Source organism: Salmo salar, chromosome ssa10 (genome assembly GCF_905237065.1).
Source record: "Salmo salar chromosome ssa10, Ssal_v3.1, whole genome shotgun sequence".
NCBI lineage: Eukaryota > Metazoa > Chordata > Actinopteri > Salmoniformes > Salmonidae > Salmo > Salmo salar.
The window spans coordinates 121,703,826-121,719,184 of NC_059451.1; the positions used below are offsets into that span (position 1 = coordinate 121,703,826).

Here is a 15,359-nt window from a genome sequence, read left to right on the forward strand (position 1 = left end):
GCTCAGGTCAATGAGTATAAATAGCAAATAGAAGTTCAAAACTTGTAATGTTCACAAGAACTTAAATTGATAAAAAAGATCTAACACAACATTAGGTGATAATATATTGATTATTATGGATTTATAATCAGCTATAATGGGGTGGTCAATTTGGACCAGGAACACAGAATTAACTAACATGAAACGAACACAACGGGAGGGTTCAGATTTACTCAAGTATTACAATTGGGTACTTTTTCCACCACTGCTTTTCTCAACCTAAATATTATGGTAGGTAACCTTGCACGAGTCTTGGCTTGTGTGAGCCGGAATGGCTCATGGGGCAGGAGCCTGTTTCTGTAGCGTAAGGCAACTTGATGTACAAGTACACCCATGGACAGGACGCTAGTCTATAGCAGGGCCTTACCCAAAAGCTATCACCTTAAAAGCCTATTTATGCTTGATCTGAAAATGTGGTCGGAGGCGCTATATGAATGGTGTGATGCAAATCGCGGAGCCTCCGGAGGCACACATAGGCCAAACTCAGCTCTGTAACGCATTGCCGTGCGCCTCTCAAATGTAACAATACCGTCTCTATATTAGCTCCGCTGTTACATGAGTGAGGTCCTGTAAAAATCACAAACTCACTTCCTTAACAACAGCTCTGTGCTGCTCCAGAAAGGCCAGAAGCATGAATGCCCTGACTTCTGTAGAGTAAATGCTGAATGGTCAATGAAGATGTCAGCTAGACAATGCAGCGCGTTAAATGCTGAGTGTCAAACAGAGATGCGTCAGGTTCCGTTTATACAGTCTTTGGTATGAGTCGGACAGGGATTGAACTCACAACCTTCCAATGTTGTTAAGGAAGTGAGTTTGTGCTTTTTACAGGACCTCACCTACCGTCAACCAATCATGTAAAAGCCACAAGGCCACTGAGATAGACAGCGGGCGAAATTTGAAACATTGGAGGACAGGCTACTCAATGCAATTACAGTTCAATTTATCGTGTGTTTTTGTTCAACTTGACTTGTTAATTGTATTTGTATAGTACTACTGATATGAATTACTGCATTGTTGGGAAAGAGCAAGCAACAAAGCCATTTCACTGTACTTGTGCACATGATAATAACAACTTGAAACTTGATACATAGACCTACTTCAATGTAAAATATGCCCTGTAAAAGTTGACTGTATACTGGTATTATAAACCGCACTGCCTATGATATTGCAAAACTTGAAATACATATAATATCTATTTACTAGGCTATTAGGTCCAATACAATTACAAATGCGCATTATAATTTGTTGTTTGGCTCCTTCGTGAATATGAACCAATCATGGCCAGAAAAAAAGGTGAGGAACATATTCTGCAATAGGAAAATAAAATAAATACAACAAATAATTCTATGTCTAATTATTTTAGATTCTAAAAAATAAAACACGTTGATTTTCGCTCTTCTCACTCATTACAAATGGTTACATTCTTGTTAATATGTTTTCCTGTTTTCAGTTTTTTATGAATAAGCTTTTCATCAACATACAATATTTCAACCACTAGCTGATGTGTATAGGCAAAATTTGTCGGCAGGTTAGCATATTCTCACTTTAAATTACATTTTTATAAATGCAAACATTTGCGTGAAAACCTGGGGCATGCACATTTTGGGGTATATTTTGTATATATGCACGGTTAATAAGACCCCTGGTCTTTAGCCCAGGCCCCTACTCTATGGAAGACCTGAAAGCATACAAAGAATTACAGGTATTCTATACAACTTTTTCATTTCTGGATGGACGAGACAAAGTGAGTGTGACAATGCAAAATAGCATCCACATTTTAACAGCTTGGCTATAGGCGTATTTTACATGATACTGGTTAAAGGCGATGTATGGTCATTCTGCTGTCTGTATGCGTTGGCCATGCAGTATTTACGGTGATATGTCCTCTGCAGAAGTCAGGGCATTCATACTTTTTACTTTTTGAGTTTCGACGAGCAGCACAGATCTGTTGTGAAGGAAGTTGTCAAAGATGTGAGTTTGTGTTTATACAGGAAGTACCGCCCTCACCTACCGTCAACCAATCATGTCCATATGGAGTTACGCAGAGCTCTCCACATAGTTACCAAATTTGAGATGCTCACAGGGATGCCTCTGTTTGCCTCCGGCCTAACTGGCATAATATTAAATGTTGGTCAGAAAATGTATACTGTATTTTCAACTAAAACCCATACACATCTTAGAATTGTGCATTCTCCCAATGTTCGTCTAATTTCCTGCCATTGTACTTAAATTAGCCAATATGCATTTATTTTTTTTGTACCTTTTATTTAACGAGGCAAGTCAGGTAAGAACAAATTCTTATTTATAATGACGGCCTACACCGGCCAATTGTGCGCCTCCCTATGAGACTCCCAATCACGGCTGGATGTGATTGAGCCTGGATTCGAACTAGGGACTGTAGTGATGCCTCTTGCACTGAGATACAGTGCCTTAGACCGCTGCGTCACTCAGGAGCCCAAAAACAGGTGTTACACTCCGAGTCTGCGGGAAATTGCAACCTTTCCCTGGATTATGGCAGAACAGTCAGGAAAAGTGCTGTCAGTTCACTGTGACCACATGGCAGGATTAGGGGAAGCTTGCTCCCACATCTGGAGTCCTATTTTACACGAATGCTGCAATCAGAATAAGAGACATCAACAAAGACTTGTCACAGAGGAGAAAGCCTACCGGAAGCTGCTATCCCCCATGAACAACTTAGAGTACAAGCCTGACCAGAGGAGAAAGCCTACCGGAAGCTGCTATCCCCCATGAACAACTTGGAGTTGTATCAGATCATACTTAACTAGTTTTTTTTTTTTTCCACCTGTGTTTGTGGGTAGTTGTTTTCTGTTTAGTTTATGTACCTGACAGAACTGTGCGCTTTCGTTTTCTTTTTGTTATTATTTTCTTTTGTGTTCTGAGTTATAAATAAATATTCATAATGAGCAATCAACACGCTGTGCTTTGGTCCCCTCTCTACGACAGCTGTTACAGTGTCTCCCTTGGGAGCAATGAGTAAGTCAATAGGTGTAACACTGTCCAGCAAGGAGTATTTCAGCATGAGACTTCCAATTACCCTCTCAACATGTATTCTTGAATTTGCAATTTTAAAGTTTCTTCTCCAACTCAACCCCGACTAGTTGCTTCTTTCCTCGTGTAAAGGCAGGTATCAACAAATGTTTTTGTGGGCATTGCATATACTCACTTCTTAATCCTCACTATGCCTATCAAAATAGTGTAGTGTAGTTAGCCTATACTCTATCAATTAATAAGGCTGATGGAACGGATCAGAATGTTAAGTTGAAAATGTTGATAAACTATTATTTCTTCACATTTTAAGCGCAGCAATGTGCACAGGCAATAAGCCTATACGTGCAAATGTCCCCACCCCCAAAAATGTGATTTGCACGATAACATGTACTACACATATGAGCAGTCTCATGGACAGAGACGGAAATATCCTTTAGAAATGTAGAAAGAGGGAAGATCTGTGTCACGGTTGTCGTAAGGAGAAGCGGACCAAAGTGCAGCGTGTGTGTCGTTACACATTTTATTTACACTGTGAAACTATGCGATACATAAACTTAAGAACAAAACAACAAACCGTGACGCAGAGGTGAACCATACACTACTCAAAAACAATCTCCCACAAACCCAGGTGTAAAAAAAAATAAAAAAATAAAAATACTTAAGTATGATCTCCAATTAGAGACAACGAGGACCAGCTGCCTCTAATTGGAGATCATCCCAAACAAAAACCCAACATAGAAATACAAAACTAGAACATAACATAGAAAAACTAAACTAGAAAAAAAAAATGTCACGCCCTGACCTACTCTACCATAGAAAATAACATCTTTCTATGGTCAGGACGTGACAATCTGAAGATGCAACCATTATCACGGGTTGATAATATGACTAGGATAATGCCTTTGGCTGCTAAACAATATTACCAAAAAGTTGATTTGAAAACCAATAGAACAAGAAAAGCTCATACCAGGACGTCTTTATAAAATAATTCCCTCCACGTTTCTATGGTGGGATTTTGGCTACAGGCTACTTTGAAGCAAGGTAAGACATGCCTCGTAATATGAAGTAAAACATCCAGGTTTCAAACAATTAAGGAACAGGAAAACCTTCTCAATTAGATGTTAACTAGCTACAAAGTAGCCTATGCTTTCCTGGCAGAATGATATCATGATTATTTGCATCAATCCAGTGGCCATTTGTTTTGCAGACTCCATCTCATGTGTGCTACAGAAAGACCGCTAACCAATCAACAGTGCTAGGAGCCTGTCCAGTTGAATTAAAAGGGAAACTACACTAAAAAACTTTACATTTCGTAGAATTTTCCCAGATCTCAAAAGCGGTCTCCTGATGTGGTTTAAACATTGTTGTAGACTTAGAACATCCAATGTTAATTTTTTCCTTCTATTTAAAAAAAAAAAAAGTGACTTTCAGAACAAAAACCTGAAGGAAATGGAAAAAAAATCTGAAACCTGTGAATTTCTGCCTCAGGTCCGATACCATCATTGGGCCGCTGGCATTATACACCTGGCATTATACACCTGGCTAACAGTAGTGCTTTTGGAATCACTGTAGTGCTTTTGGAATCACTTTTATAGATAACTTTGACACCTTCTGGAAACAGAAGATACTCTACTGGAATGACGGAGTCCATCCAAATCATCTCGGCTCCTGGACTCTGTTCACGCATTATAAGGCTGCGTTGTGACAGTGACTTATCAATGACCCAAAGCCCAGCTCAGCTCATCCCTACCATTGTGACGCTGAGTTGTCATAATGCTGCAGAAAATGTACATTATCCCAGGGGTGTTGTCAGACACAATGTAAGTAACCTAATTTTATGTCCCTCTAACTGACCTGAATGCCTCTGATGATCCTACAGCTATTGTATGCAGTAATCATGTGTCTATGAATCAGAGTTATACTGTTAGCACTGAGGTGGTGTGCCCTAGTAGGAAGACCACTGTGTACAGCTCACCGTGCACCATCAGCTCCAATATAAATAACATGAGCAAGTCTACGTCTGATAAGCTTCATGAAGTCAATAACTTGCTTGTAACAGATGCCATTTATATTCTGACTATCTCTGAAACTCACTTAGATAATACTTTTGATGATACAGTGGTAGAATACAATTTTATTTTATTTCATCTTTATTTAACCAGGTGAGCTAGTTGAGAACAAGTTCCCATTTACAATGAGGTGGTCCCGTGTGGCTCAGTTGGTAGAGCATGGTGTTTGCAACGCCAGGGTTGTTTGTTCGTTTCCCATGGGTGACCAGTACGGAAGAAGAAAAAAAATGTATGCATTCACTACTGTAAGTCACTCTGGATAAGAGTGTCTGCTAAATGACTAAAATGTAAATGTACAACTGTGACCTGGCCAAGATAAAGCAAAGCAGTGCAACACAAACAACAACACAGAGTTACAAATGGAGTAAACAAGTGTACAGTCAATAATACAGTAGAAAAAAAAGGTCTATATACAGTGTGTGCAAATGGTTTGAGGAGGTAAGGCAATAAGTAGGCCATAGTAGCGAAGTAATTACAATTTAGCAAATTAACACTGGAGTGACAGATGAGCAGATGATGATGTGCAAGTAGAAATACTGGTGTGCAAAAGAGCAGAAAAGTACATTCAAGGTTATAACATCTACAGAAAAGACAGAAACGCCAATCGTGGAGATGTTGCGGTCTATATTCAGAACCACATTCCTGTAAAGATTAGAGAGGATCTCATGTTAAATACTGTTGAAGTAATATGGCTACAGGTTCATCTGCCTCACCTAAAGCCCATTCTGGTGGGAAGCTGCTATAGACCACCAAGTGCTAACAGTATCTGGATGAAGTGTAAAATGCTTGATAATGTATGTGATATCAACAGAGAGGTATATTTTCTAGGTGATATAAATATTGACTGGCTTTCAAGCTGCCCACTCAAGAAAAAACTTCAAACTGAAGCCAGTGCCTGCAACCTGGTTTAGGTTATCAGTCAACCTCCCAGGGTAGTTACAAACAGTACAGGAATGAAATCATCAACATGTATTGATCAACTCTTTACTAGTGCTGCAGAAATGTGTTTTAAAGCAGTATCCAGATCCATAGGATGTCGTGATCACAATATAGTAGCCATATCCAGGAAAACCAAAGTTTCAAAGACTGGGCCTAATATAGTGTATAAGAGGTCATATACAATAAGTTTGAGGCAAAAAGTATGGCATATAAGTCTGGCAGCCCAACCGGTGGCAAATGTACTGCAAATTGAGAAATCAAGTGACTAAACTAAATAAAAAGAAACTATACTATGAAACAAAAATCAATGATATAAAGAATGATAATAAAAAGCTTTGGAGCACCTTAAATTATATTTTGGGGAAAAAGGCAAACTCGGCTCCATCATCCATTGAATCAGATATTCATCACAAAACCTACTGATATTGCCAACTTCTGTAATGATTTTTTTTATTGGCAAGATTAGCAAATTTAGGTATGACATGCAAACAACAAATGCTGACACTACACATCCAAGATTATCTGACCAAATTATGTGGAAAAGGTGAAAAGAATTGTCTATCAAGAATGACAAGCCACCGGGGTCTGACAACCCAGATGGAAAATTACTGAGGATAATAGTGGATGATATTGCCACTCCTATTTGCCACATCTTCAATTTAAGCCTACAGGACCCACAACCCTGGCGTTGCAAACACCATGCTCTACCAACTGAGCCACACGGGACCATACAGGTGTGACAAGCTTGTAGCGTCATACCAAAGAAAACTCGAGGCTGTAATCGCTGACAAAGATGCTTCAACAAAGTACTGAGTAAATGGTCTGAATACTTATGTAAATATTATATTTAATTACATTTTTTATAAATTATAAAAATCTGTCATTATGGGTGTCAAATAATTTTTTTCCTTTGCTGGGCAGACGGGCTTGGGACATTTTTGGTAAAATTAGGGTATGCCCACTTCACCATTACATCCCTGGTTGTTGCTGTGTGATATTTACAGATCAGTCACCGGCTTGCTCCACGATTTGTAAAAAAATAAAAATAACAACAAAAAGTTAGAGTGAAGCAACAATTACCTTTTTATTTCAGTAACAAAACAAAAGCTAAAATGTGTCTTTAACAGTGTCACAACAATGTACCATATGAAATCTGGAGCTCCATTTATGAAAGACTGTACAGAGAACACAGGACATTTTGCAGAAAAAGTCATGCTGCTTACCGTCATTAATGCTTCAATACATTTGTGTATTCACATTTCCTTAGAAGGGGGCAATACTGTGGTAGAGCGGACATGTTTCACGATAGGAAATTGATTTTTACAGTCTTCTCTCTGTTGGTTTTGGGACACTAAGGACTGGTTTCCCGGACACAGATTAAGCATAGTTCAACTCCTTAAAAAAATTATTTTTTTAAAAAACACTCTCACTGAGCATGCTTCTTAGTCCAGGACTATTAATCTGTGACCAGTAAAGTGACCCTAGGCCAAGAAACACAAGCTTGGCAACTGGCACCTCTGACTTCTACCTTTAAATAATCAGTTACAAGAAGTGACTGTAAGTTTGATATTGGAACCTGTGGAGATCATCAATCTATTGTTGTCATCTTGAAAAAGGAAGCTGTAAATGAGGTGAATTGGGTTAACTCACTCCTCATGTTGATATACAACCCACCTCCCCTCCGACCCACAACATGGAATTAGTAACTTATTCAGTTACACTACTGATTAGGCCAGTTTGCTGACGATGGCCTGGTTGAGAGTATTCAGCTGATTAGTCCATTTATCTAAAGCCATGTATCGGGCTCCGTTCCTCTTCTGGTGATCCAGCTCCAACAGTTGGTTGACTTGGTCGATACGGCCGTTGATCGTGCTGACAGGTATCAGAAGAAATAGAAGGTCAATTATGGTAAATTTGTAAAAAAAATAAATAAAGAAATGTTTCAAAAAAAAACTCACGGTGCATTAAAAGTTCTACAATAATCATGTATCACCATGCAATTTACCCGTCTAGAATGCATTGAACTAGCAGGCTTTCCACGTCGCAAACGTCAATGTTCAATTCCTGAAGGAGACAAAAAAAAGTTTATTATAAACTTCAAATTTAGAGAAAATATTTTTTTTTAAATGCCCCCCCCAGCAAAAAGAAAAAATCTAATACTAGAGACAGATCTTTGTCGTGATCTTACCTTGGAAATAAAAGGTATATGTATTCTAGTGTAAGGCTTGATTAATTTGATAAGCACTTGTGTCCTTATATTCCGTAATAACTCTGAAAGGGGAAGAAGAAAAAAATCTATTATTAAATTGAAGGAACTTTAATTTAATTAAGTGTTAACTCAAGTGTTAACTTTCATGTTAACACTTGACCTGCCTCCAGGTATACTGATTTCTACACCTGTTAAAAGCGCATCACTACTTACGAATGAAGTAACAATTAACGATAATACATCAAGCTGAAAGTGATGTCTAGACCATACCTTCTATATGTTCCCTTATGAACGGATCATCCATTATGTTACTGTGATTGGTTTTCAGGATCTTCTCAAACTCTGTGATGTCATTGTTCTGGTAGGAACTGAGGGGGGGGTATATAACATTGGTTTGCATTCAATAATCAAACCGTGTTGTTGACAAACAGCCAAAGCAAAAACACTTCCAAATGAAAGGTTAGATTGTAATAGTGAATGACATGTAGTCTTACCTGACCAAGTTAGTCATTGCAAGGATGTCTGGATCGTTTTTATAGGGTTTAGCCTGAGAGGAACAAATGTCAGCATTAGTAAAGGTACTCCAACACGACGCAAACTGTACCAATATACCATGTTCACTTAAAACAGGAACCTGCTGGAGTCATTTACTTTATTAGCAGGTTATTATATCGTGATAGGCTCCTTTATACAATACGTTTAGGACATCTTTACAAAAACAAACTCTAAAAACGTCCGTACTATAGAGATGAATCAATAAAGCCACATTTCTCAGACCCATCTTCTTTGAAAAGGTTTTATTCCAGGACTAGTTTTTTTTAAATCGAGGTCTAGGGAACCATCCCTAATCACTAATGAGACCTTTCATACCTCCTGGGAGTCGAAGGGGTTGATTCCAGACTTCATCAGCATGTTGGCCAGCACCAGGTACTTTAGACAGGTGGTCCGTCGAGGACTTCCTGATTCATCGTAGTTCTTAAACGCCTCGAAGAAGTCTGTGTGAGCCTTCTCAAACTCCCCTTCTCTCAAATGCATTTTACCGCCACACTCTGGAGAAAACAAAAACAAGAGACCAGACAACAAGGTCCTGACAAAGGATCCTCTCTACTTTCCTCCTACTTAAAATTCATTGGAGGACTAGGTCAGAGAGGAGGGACCTTGGATCTTCTCCTCCAATGCATTTTGAGAAAGAGGCGAGGAGAGAGGATGCAAGAATAAAAAGTGAAAACCCTTGAGAAAGAGCCCTTGAATGTGTCTGGGTTATATAGTTAAGGTGTAGGTAGAGACGTGGTTATATAGTTAAGGTAGAGATGTGGTTATATAGTTAAGGTGTAGGTAGAGACGTGGTTATATAGTTAAAGGAGAGGTTATATAGTTAAGGTAGAGACGTGGTTATATAGTTAAGGTAGACGGGTAGTAGAGACGTGGTTATATAGTTAAGGTAGAGATGTGGTTATATAGTTAAGGTGTAGGTAGAGACGTGGTTATATAGTTAAGGTAGAGACGTGGTTATATAGTTAAGGTAGAGACGTGGTTATATAGTTAAGGTAGAGACGTGGTTATATAGTTAAGGTAGAGACGTGGTTATATAGTTAAGGTAGAGACGTGGTTATATAGTTAAGGTAGAGACGTGGTTATATAGTTAAGGTAGAGACGTGGTTATATAGTTAAGGTAGAGACGTGGTTATATAGTTAAGGTAGAGACGTGGTTATATAGTTAGTAGGTAGAGACGTGGTTATATAGTTAGAGGTAGAGACGTGGTTATATAGTTAAGGTAGAGACGTGGTTATATAGTTAAGGTAGAGACGTGGTTATATAGTTAAGGTAGAGACGTGGTTATATAGTTAAGGTGTAGGTAGAGACGTGGTTATATAGTTAAGGTAGAGATGTGGTTATATAGTTAAGGTGTAGGTAGAGAAGTGGTTATATAGTTAAGGTGTAGGTAGAGACGTGGTTATATAGTTAAGGTAGAGACGTGGTTATATAGTTAAGGTAGAGACGTGGTTATATAGTTAAGGTAGAGACGTGGTTATATAGTTAAGGTAGAGACGTGGTTATATAGTTAAGGTAGAGATGTGGTTATATAGTTAAGGTGTAGGTAGAGATGTGGTTATATAGTTAAGGTAGAGACGTGGTTATATAGTTAAGGTAGAGACGTGGTTATATAGTTAAGGTAGAGATGTGGTTATATAGTTAAGGTAGAGACGTGGTTATATAGTTAAGGTGTAGGTAGAGACGTGGTTATATAGTTAAGGTAGAGACGTGGTTATATAGTTAAGGTAGAGATGTGGTTATATAGTTAAGGTAGAGACGTGGTTATATAGTTAAGGTGTAGGTAGAGACGTGGTTATATAGTTAAGGTAGAGACGTGGTTATATAGTTAAGGTGTAGGTAGAGACGTGGTTATATAGTTAAGGTAGAGATGTGGTTATATAGTTAAGGTGTAGGTAGAGACGTGGTTATATAGTTAAGGTGTAGGTAGAGACGTGGTTATATAGTTAAGGTGTAGGTAGAGACGTGGTTATATAGTTAAGGTAGAGACGTGGTTATATAGTTAAGGTAGAGACGTGGTTATATAGTTAAGGTAGAGACGTGGTTATATAGTTAAGGTAGAGACGTGGTTATATAGTTAAGGTAGAGACGTGGTTATATAGTTAAGGTAGAGACGTGGTTATATAGTTAAGGTAGAGACGTGGTTATATAGTTAAGGTGTAGGTAGAGACGTGGTTATATAGTTAAGGTAGAGACGTGGTTATATAGTTAAGGTAGAGATGTGGTTATATAGTTAAGGTGTAGGTAGAGATGTGGTTATATAGTTAAGGTAGAGACGTGGTTATATAGTTAAGGTAGAGACGTGGTTATATAGTTAAGGTAGAGACGTGGTTATATAGTTAAGGTAGAGATGTGGTTATATAGTTAAGGTGTAGGTAGAGATGTGGTTATATAGTTAAGGTGTAGGTAGAGACGTGGTTATATAGTTAAGGTAGAGACGTGGTTATATAGTTAAGGTAGAGATGTGGTTATATAGTTAAGGTGTAGGTAGAGATGTGGTTATATAGTTAAGGTAGAGACGTGGTTATATAGTTAAGGTGTAGGTAGAGACGTGGTTATATAGTTAAGGTAGAGACGTGGTTATATAGTTAAGGTAGAGACGTGGTTATATAGTTAAGGTAGAGACGTGGTTATATAGTTAAGGTAGAGACGTGGTTATATAGTTAAGGTAGAGACGTGGTTATATAGTTAAGGTAGAGACGTGGTTATATAGTTAAGGTAGAGACGTGGTTATATAGTTAAGGTAGAGACGTGGTTATATAGTTAAGGTAGAGACGCTGGTTATATAGTTAAGGTAGAGACGTGGTTATATAGTTAAGGTAGAGACGTGGTTATATAGTTAAGGTAGAGACGTGGTTATATAGTTAAGGTAGAGACGTGGTTATATAGTTAAGGTAGAGACGTGGTTATATAGTTAAGGTAGAGACGTGGTTATATAGTTAAGGTAGAGACGTGGTTATATAGTTAAGGTAGAGACGTGGTTATATAGTTAAGGTAGAGACGTGGTTATATAGTTAAGGTAGAGACGTGGTTATATAGTTAAGGTAGAGACGTGGTTATATAGTTAAGGTAGAGACGTGGTTATATAGTTAAGGTAGAGACGTGGTTATATAGTTAAGGTAGAGACGTGGTTATATAGTTAAGGTAGAGACGTGGTTATATAGTTAAGGTGTAGGTAGAGACGTGGTTATATAGTTAAGGTAGAGACGTGGTTATATAGTTAAGGTAGAGACGTGGTTATATAGTTAAGGTAGAGACGTGGTTATATAGTTAAGGTAGAGACGTGGTTATATAGTTAAGGTAGAGATGTGGTTATATAGTTAAGGTAGAGACGTGGTTATATAGTTAAGGTGTAGGTAGAGACGTGGTTATATAGTTAAGGTAGAGACGTGGTTATATAGTTAAGGTGTAGGTAGAGATCTGTCTACCTCTGATGACTCCCATGATGAGAGGGTGAGGGATGGCAGACTTGATGTGTAGAGACTGTTCATACAGGGCCTTCAGCTTCTTGTTGTTCTTCTGGGCCGTATACATCTGGATCTCCAGAGCATAGATTTCTAAGAGCTGGGTGCCTTTCTTTAGGTCATCCTCACCGTCATCCGTCTATACACCAAGACAAAGCATGGGACAAATACTAATCATCCGTCTATACACCAAGACAAAGCATGGGACAAATACTAATCATCCGTCTATACACCAAGACAGAAAATGGAACAAATAGTAATCATCCGTCTATACACCAAGACAGAAAATGGAACAAATACTTGAGAGACAATTTCACACAGACACTTGAGGACAAACAGGGCATTCTAGATTTCCACAATGATTCCACAATCATACTAGCCCAGCCCCAGATCTGTTTGTGTTCTCTTGCCTCCTGTGGTCACGACAACAGCCATAGGAGGTGTCCAAACGGTACAAATAGATCTCGGACCAGGCTACAATCATACAATATGATTCCAATGACCTATTGGTCACTAAGAACACACAAGAATGTTTTTTTCATTATGATGTTATAATGCTGAATTAGATTTGGTGGTAAAACCTCTGTAAAGACCTCTGTGAAAACCTCTGATTGCATTGATGAGGAGTGTTTCTTCACCTGACAGGACTGGTGCAGCTGTCTCAAGATCTTCTGAAGCTTACCATACTCTTCTCTCTCCAGGTACAACTTCCCAAGCTAAACAACAGACAGGACAAACCCAGGAGGAAACCAGATCAAGCTAAAGCATAGGACAAGGAGGAGTGAGGAATGAAACTAAATTACACAAGTATCAACCTCAGAGTCTCTATAAAAATTGTATGCCACATAAGTTTTTGGATTGCATAAAAAATAAAAAAATAAGTATGATATTGTGGATGGAATCAATGACATTATATGAAAGGTTTTAAAAATCAAGCATACTTTGGTGTTGGTTTTAAACCAAAGCCTGTCGTTTTTGGCATCCTTTAATGCATCCAACGTTGTTTCATAAAACTCTTGCAGCAGGTCCATCTGTGAATAAATAAAGAAGTCAAGTAGGCCCCTCCGTACAATGTTTACATTCAGGAGATTCTCAATTTTGCATGCATACTCGTCCAGGACTAGCTTTAAATCAGGGTATTGAGAAACAACCCTAAGAGTTGAGACACTTTTCCAGAATTCAATACAGCTCAGATTGGTGCACAGAATCAAGCATAATTGTTTGCTCTTAAAATGTCACAAACATTACCTGCTTTGACGTCGAGATATAATCAAGGATGGAATTGATGGATTTCTCAGAGTAGTTTCTTGTAACTGCACTCCGGATGTATGTCAACAGCTGCTTGTACCTGTTCATCATTTCAGGGAAATTTGTCTGGAGGGGAAAAAGACCAAAAAATGTCATTCAAATGCTAATTTAGGCGGTACGGGATGGTAGCAGCTCTTCACAAAAAATGAACAAATTTGATCAAATATTTAGCACAATGAAGAATATATTTTCTAAATATTTAATATATATATATATATGCTACAGCATATTTACTGTCATGTCTGCTGCTTACCAGTTTGAAGTTAATCTTAATCATCTGTTTCAAGGCTTTGAAACCCCATTCTCCTTTCTCACCCTCCAGCTCTAAGACCTGGGGTAAGAAAGATGTGTTTAATCAAGTGATAGGCACAGGTGGCTGCTGGCACCTTAAATTGGAGAGGACGGGCTCATAGTAACGGCCAGAATGGTATCATTACAAATACATGGTTTGATACTACTCCATTCCAGCCATTATTATTTTTCACTTACATTTTAGTCATTTAGCAGACGCTCTTATCCAGAGCGACTTACAGTAGTGAATGCATAGAATGCATTTTTTTCAGTTTTGTTTTTTTGTACTGGCCCCCTGTGGGAATCGAACCCACAACCCTGGTGTTGCAAACACCATGCTCTACCAACTGAGCCACAGGGAAGACCATTATGAGCCGTCCTCCCCTCACCAGCCTGCTGTGATGTATATGTGTGTGTGTGTGTGTGTGTGTGTGTGTGTGTGTGTGTGTGTGTGTGTGTGTGTGTGTGTGTGTGTGTGTGTGTGTGTGATAACTAACCTTCTGGAAGCTGCTGAGAGCTGCTTTGGGGTCATCCTCCTTTAGGGCCTTTGAATTGTAGTACTGATTCTCCAAATCAACATTGGGCTCAGAGTTGCTGTCCTCTGAGTATTCCTGAAATCATACAATTCATCATCACTGCAGTTTACAAGATCAACACCCACTATTGATATTCAGCTAGCTAGCTCATGATATGTGTTGTTTTGGTGATTTGTGAAGCAAACAGCTGGATCATTTAACGGTGCAAAAGGTTTAGCAAAGATTAGTTGAAACTTGCAATAGTAACTGAACAAATCATTACAGACATAGCTGGCTAACTAGCTAACAGTTAGCTGTCAATGATGGGAGAATCATCAACAGCTAGTTCAGCTGCTAGCTAGCTAGCTACTAAGTGGAGTGCAACATGGAATGTTTACGCTGATTAGCTAGCTAGCTCAATACGTTGTATATGGTAATCAGCTACAATATCCATATATATTTACTTCTGAGGAGTTTACCAGATCATAATCCTCTTCATCATCGCACATGAAGTCATCTTCCATATCAGACATCTTTACTACGAAGCTAGCTAGATCGATAGCAACCCTGCTAGTGGCAGCAGACAGTCGCAGAAAAGATTACCAGCTTTCTACGTCAGCGCCATCAATAATGCGCAGCGTGAACGCGCAGCGTGAACGCGAGAGTGAATCGTGATTCCGCTGAACTAGCCCTTTCCCACTCTTCCGTATTGTTACGTTTCTTCGTTACAATGAATTGTGTTTACAGCTGGTCTAGGAACAGTTACTCAGTTTAACAGAAAGCGTTTGAGGTAGCGGTTTTGGCGGGAAGAGCTGGTCGTAGATCAGCTTTTTAATAATATCCGGGACTCTCCGTGTGACAGTCAGCTGATATATTAGGTGTGTTTCTATATGTTTTCTCAGTACAGTACTCCAGATAGATCTAGTTGCAATTAGATTTGGTGATTTAACAATAGTCTAAAAA

At 38.7% G+C, this 15,359-nt stretch overlaps 1 protein-coding gene across 6 annotated transcripts; it reads right to left on the reverse strand.

Moving 5' to 3' along the window:
- Positions 1-7,115: 7,115 nt before the first annotated feature.
- On the reverse strand, positions 7,116-15,323 carry cops2 (COP9 signalosome subunit 2). Of its 6 annotated transcripts, none has more exons than XM_045688684.1 (13): positions 14,876-15,323; positions 14,379-14,492; positions 13,844-13,921; positions 13,531-13,656; positions 13,224-13,313; positions 12,921-12,998; positions 12,247-12,421; positions 9,136-9,314; positions 8,760-8,812; positions 8,536-8,633; positions 8,245-8,327; positions 8,062-8,120; positions 7,116-7,928 (listed from the first exon to the last, which is right to left on the reverse strand). In XM_045688684.1, exons 1-13 carry the CDS (start codon positions 14,927-14,929, stop codon positions 7,784-7,786), a joined length of 1,332 nt encoding a protein of 443 aa, XP_045544640.1. In that variant the 5' UTR covers positions 14,930-15,323; the 3' UTR covers positions 7,116-7,783. The 6 variants fall into 6 exon arrangements, with proteins under 6 accessions (XP_045544640.1, XP_045544638.1, XP_045544639.1 ...); XM_045688682.1 differs by having other exon boundaries at positions 12,864-12,998; XM_045688683.1 differs by having other exon boundaries at positions 14,861-15,323.
- Between the last annotated feature and the right edge of the window lie 36 nt (positions 15,324-15,359).

Coding starts and splice junctions, on each gene's coding strand:
- cops2 (XM_045688680.1), bottom strand. CDS start 14,929: ATGTCTGATATGGAAGATGACTTCATGTGCGATGATGAAGAGGATTAT. Junction 14,493..14,860: donor ATCTGGTAAACTCCTCAGAA/GTAAATATATAT, acceptor GTATGATTTCAG/GAATACTCAGAGGACAGCAA. Junction 8,121..8,244: donor ATATACCTTTTATTTCCAAG/GTAAGATCACGA, acceptor TGTCTCCTTCAG/GAATTGAACATTGACGTTTG.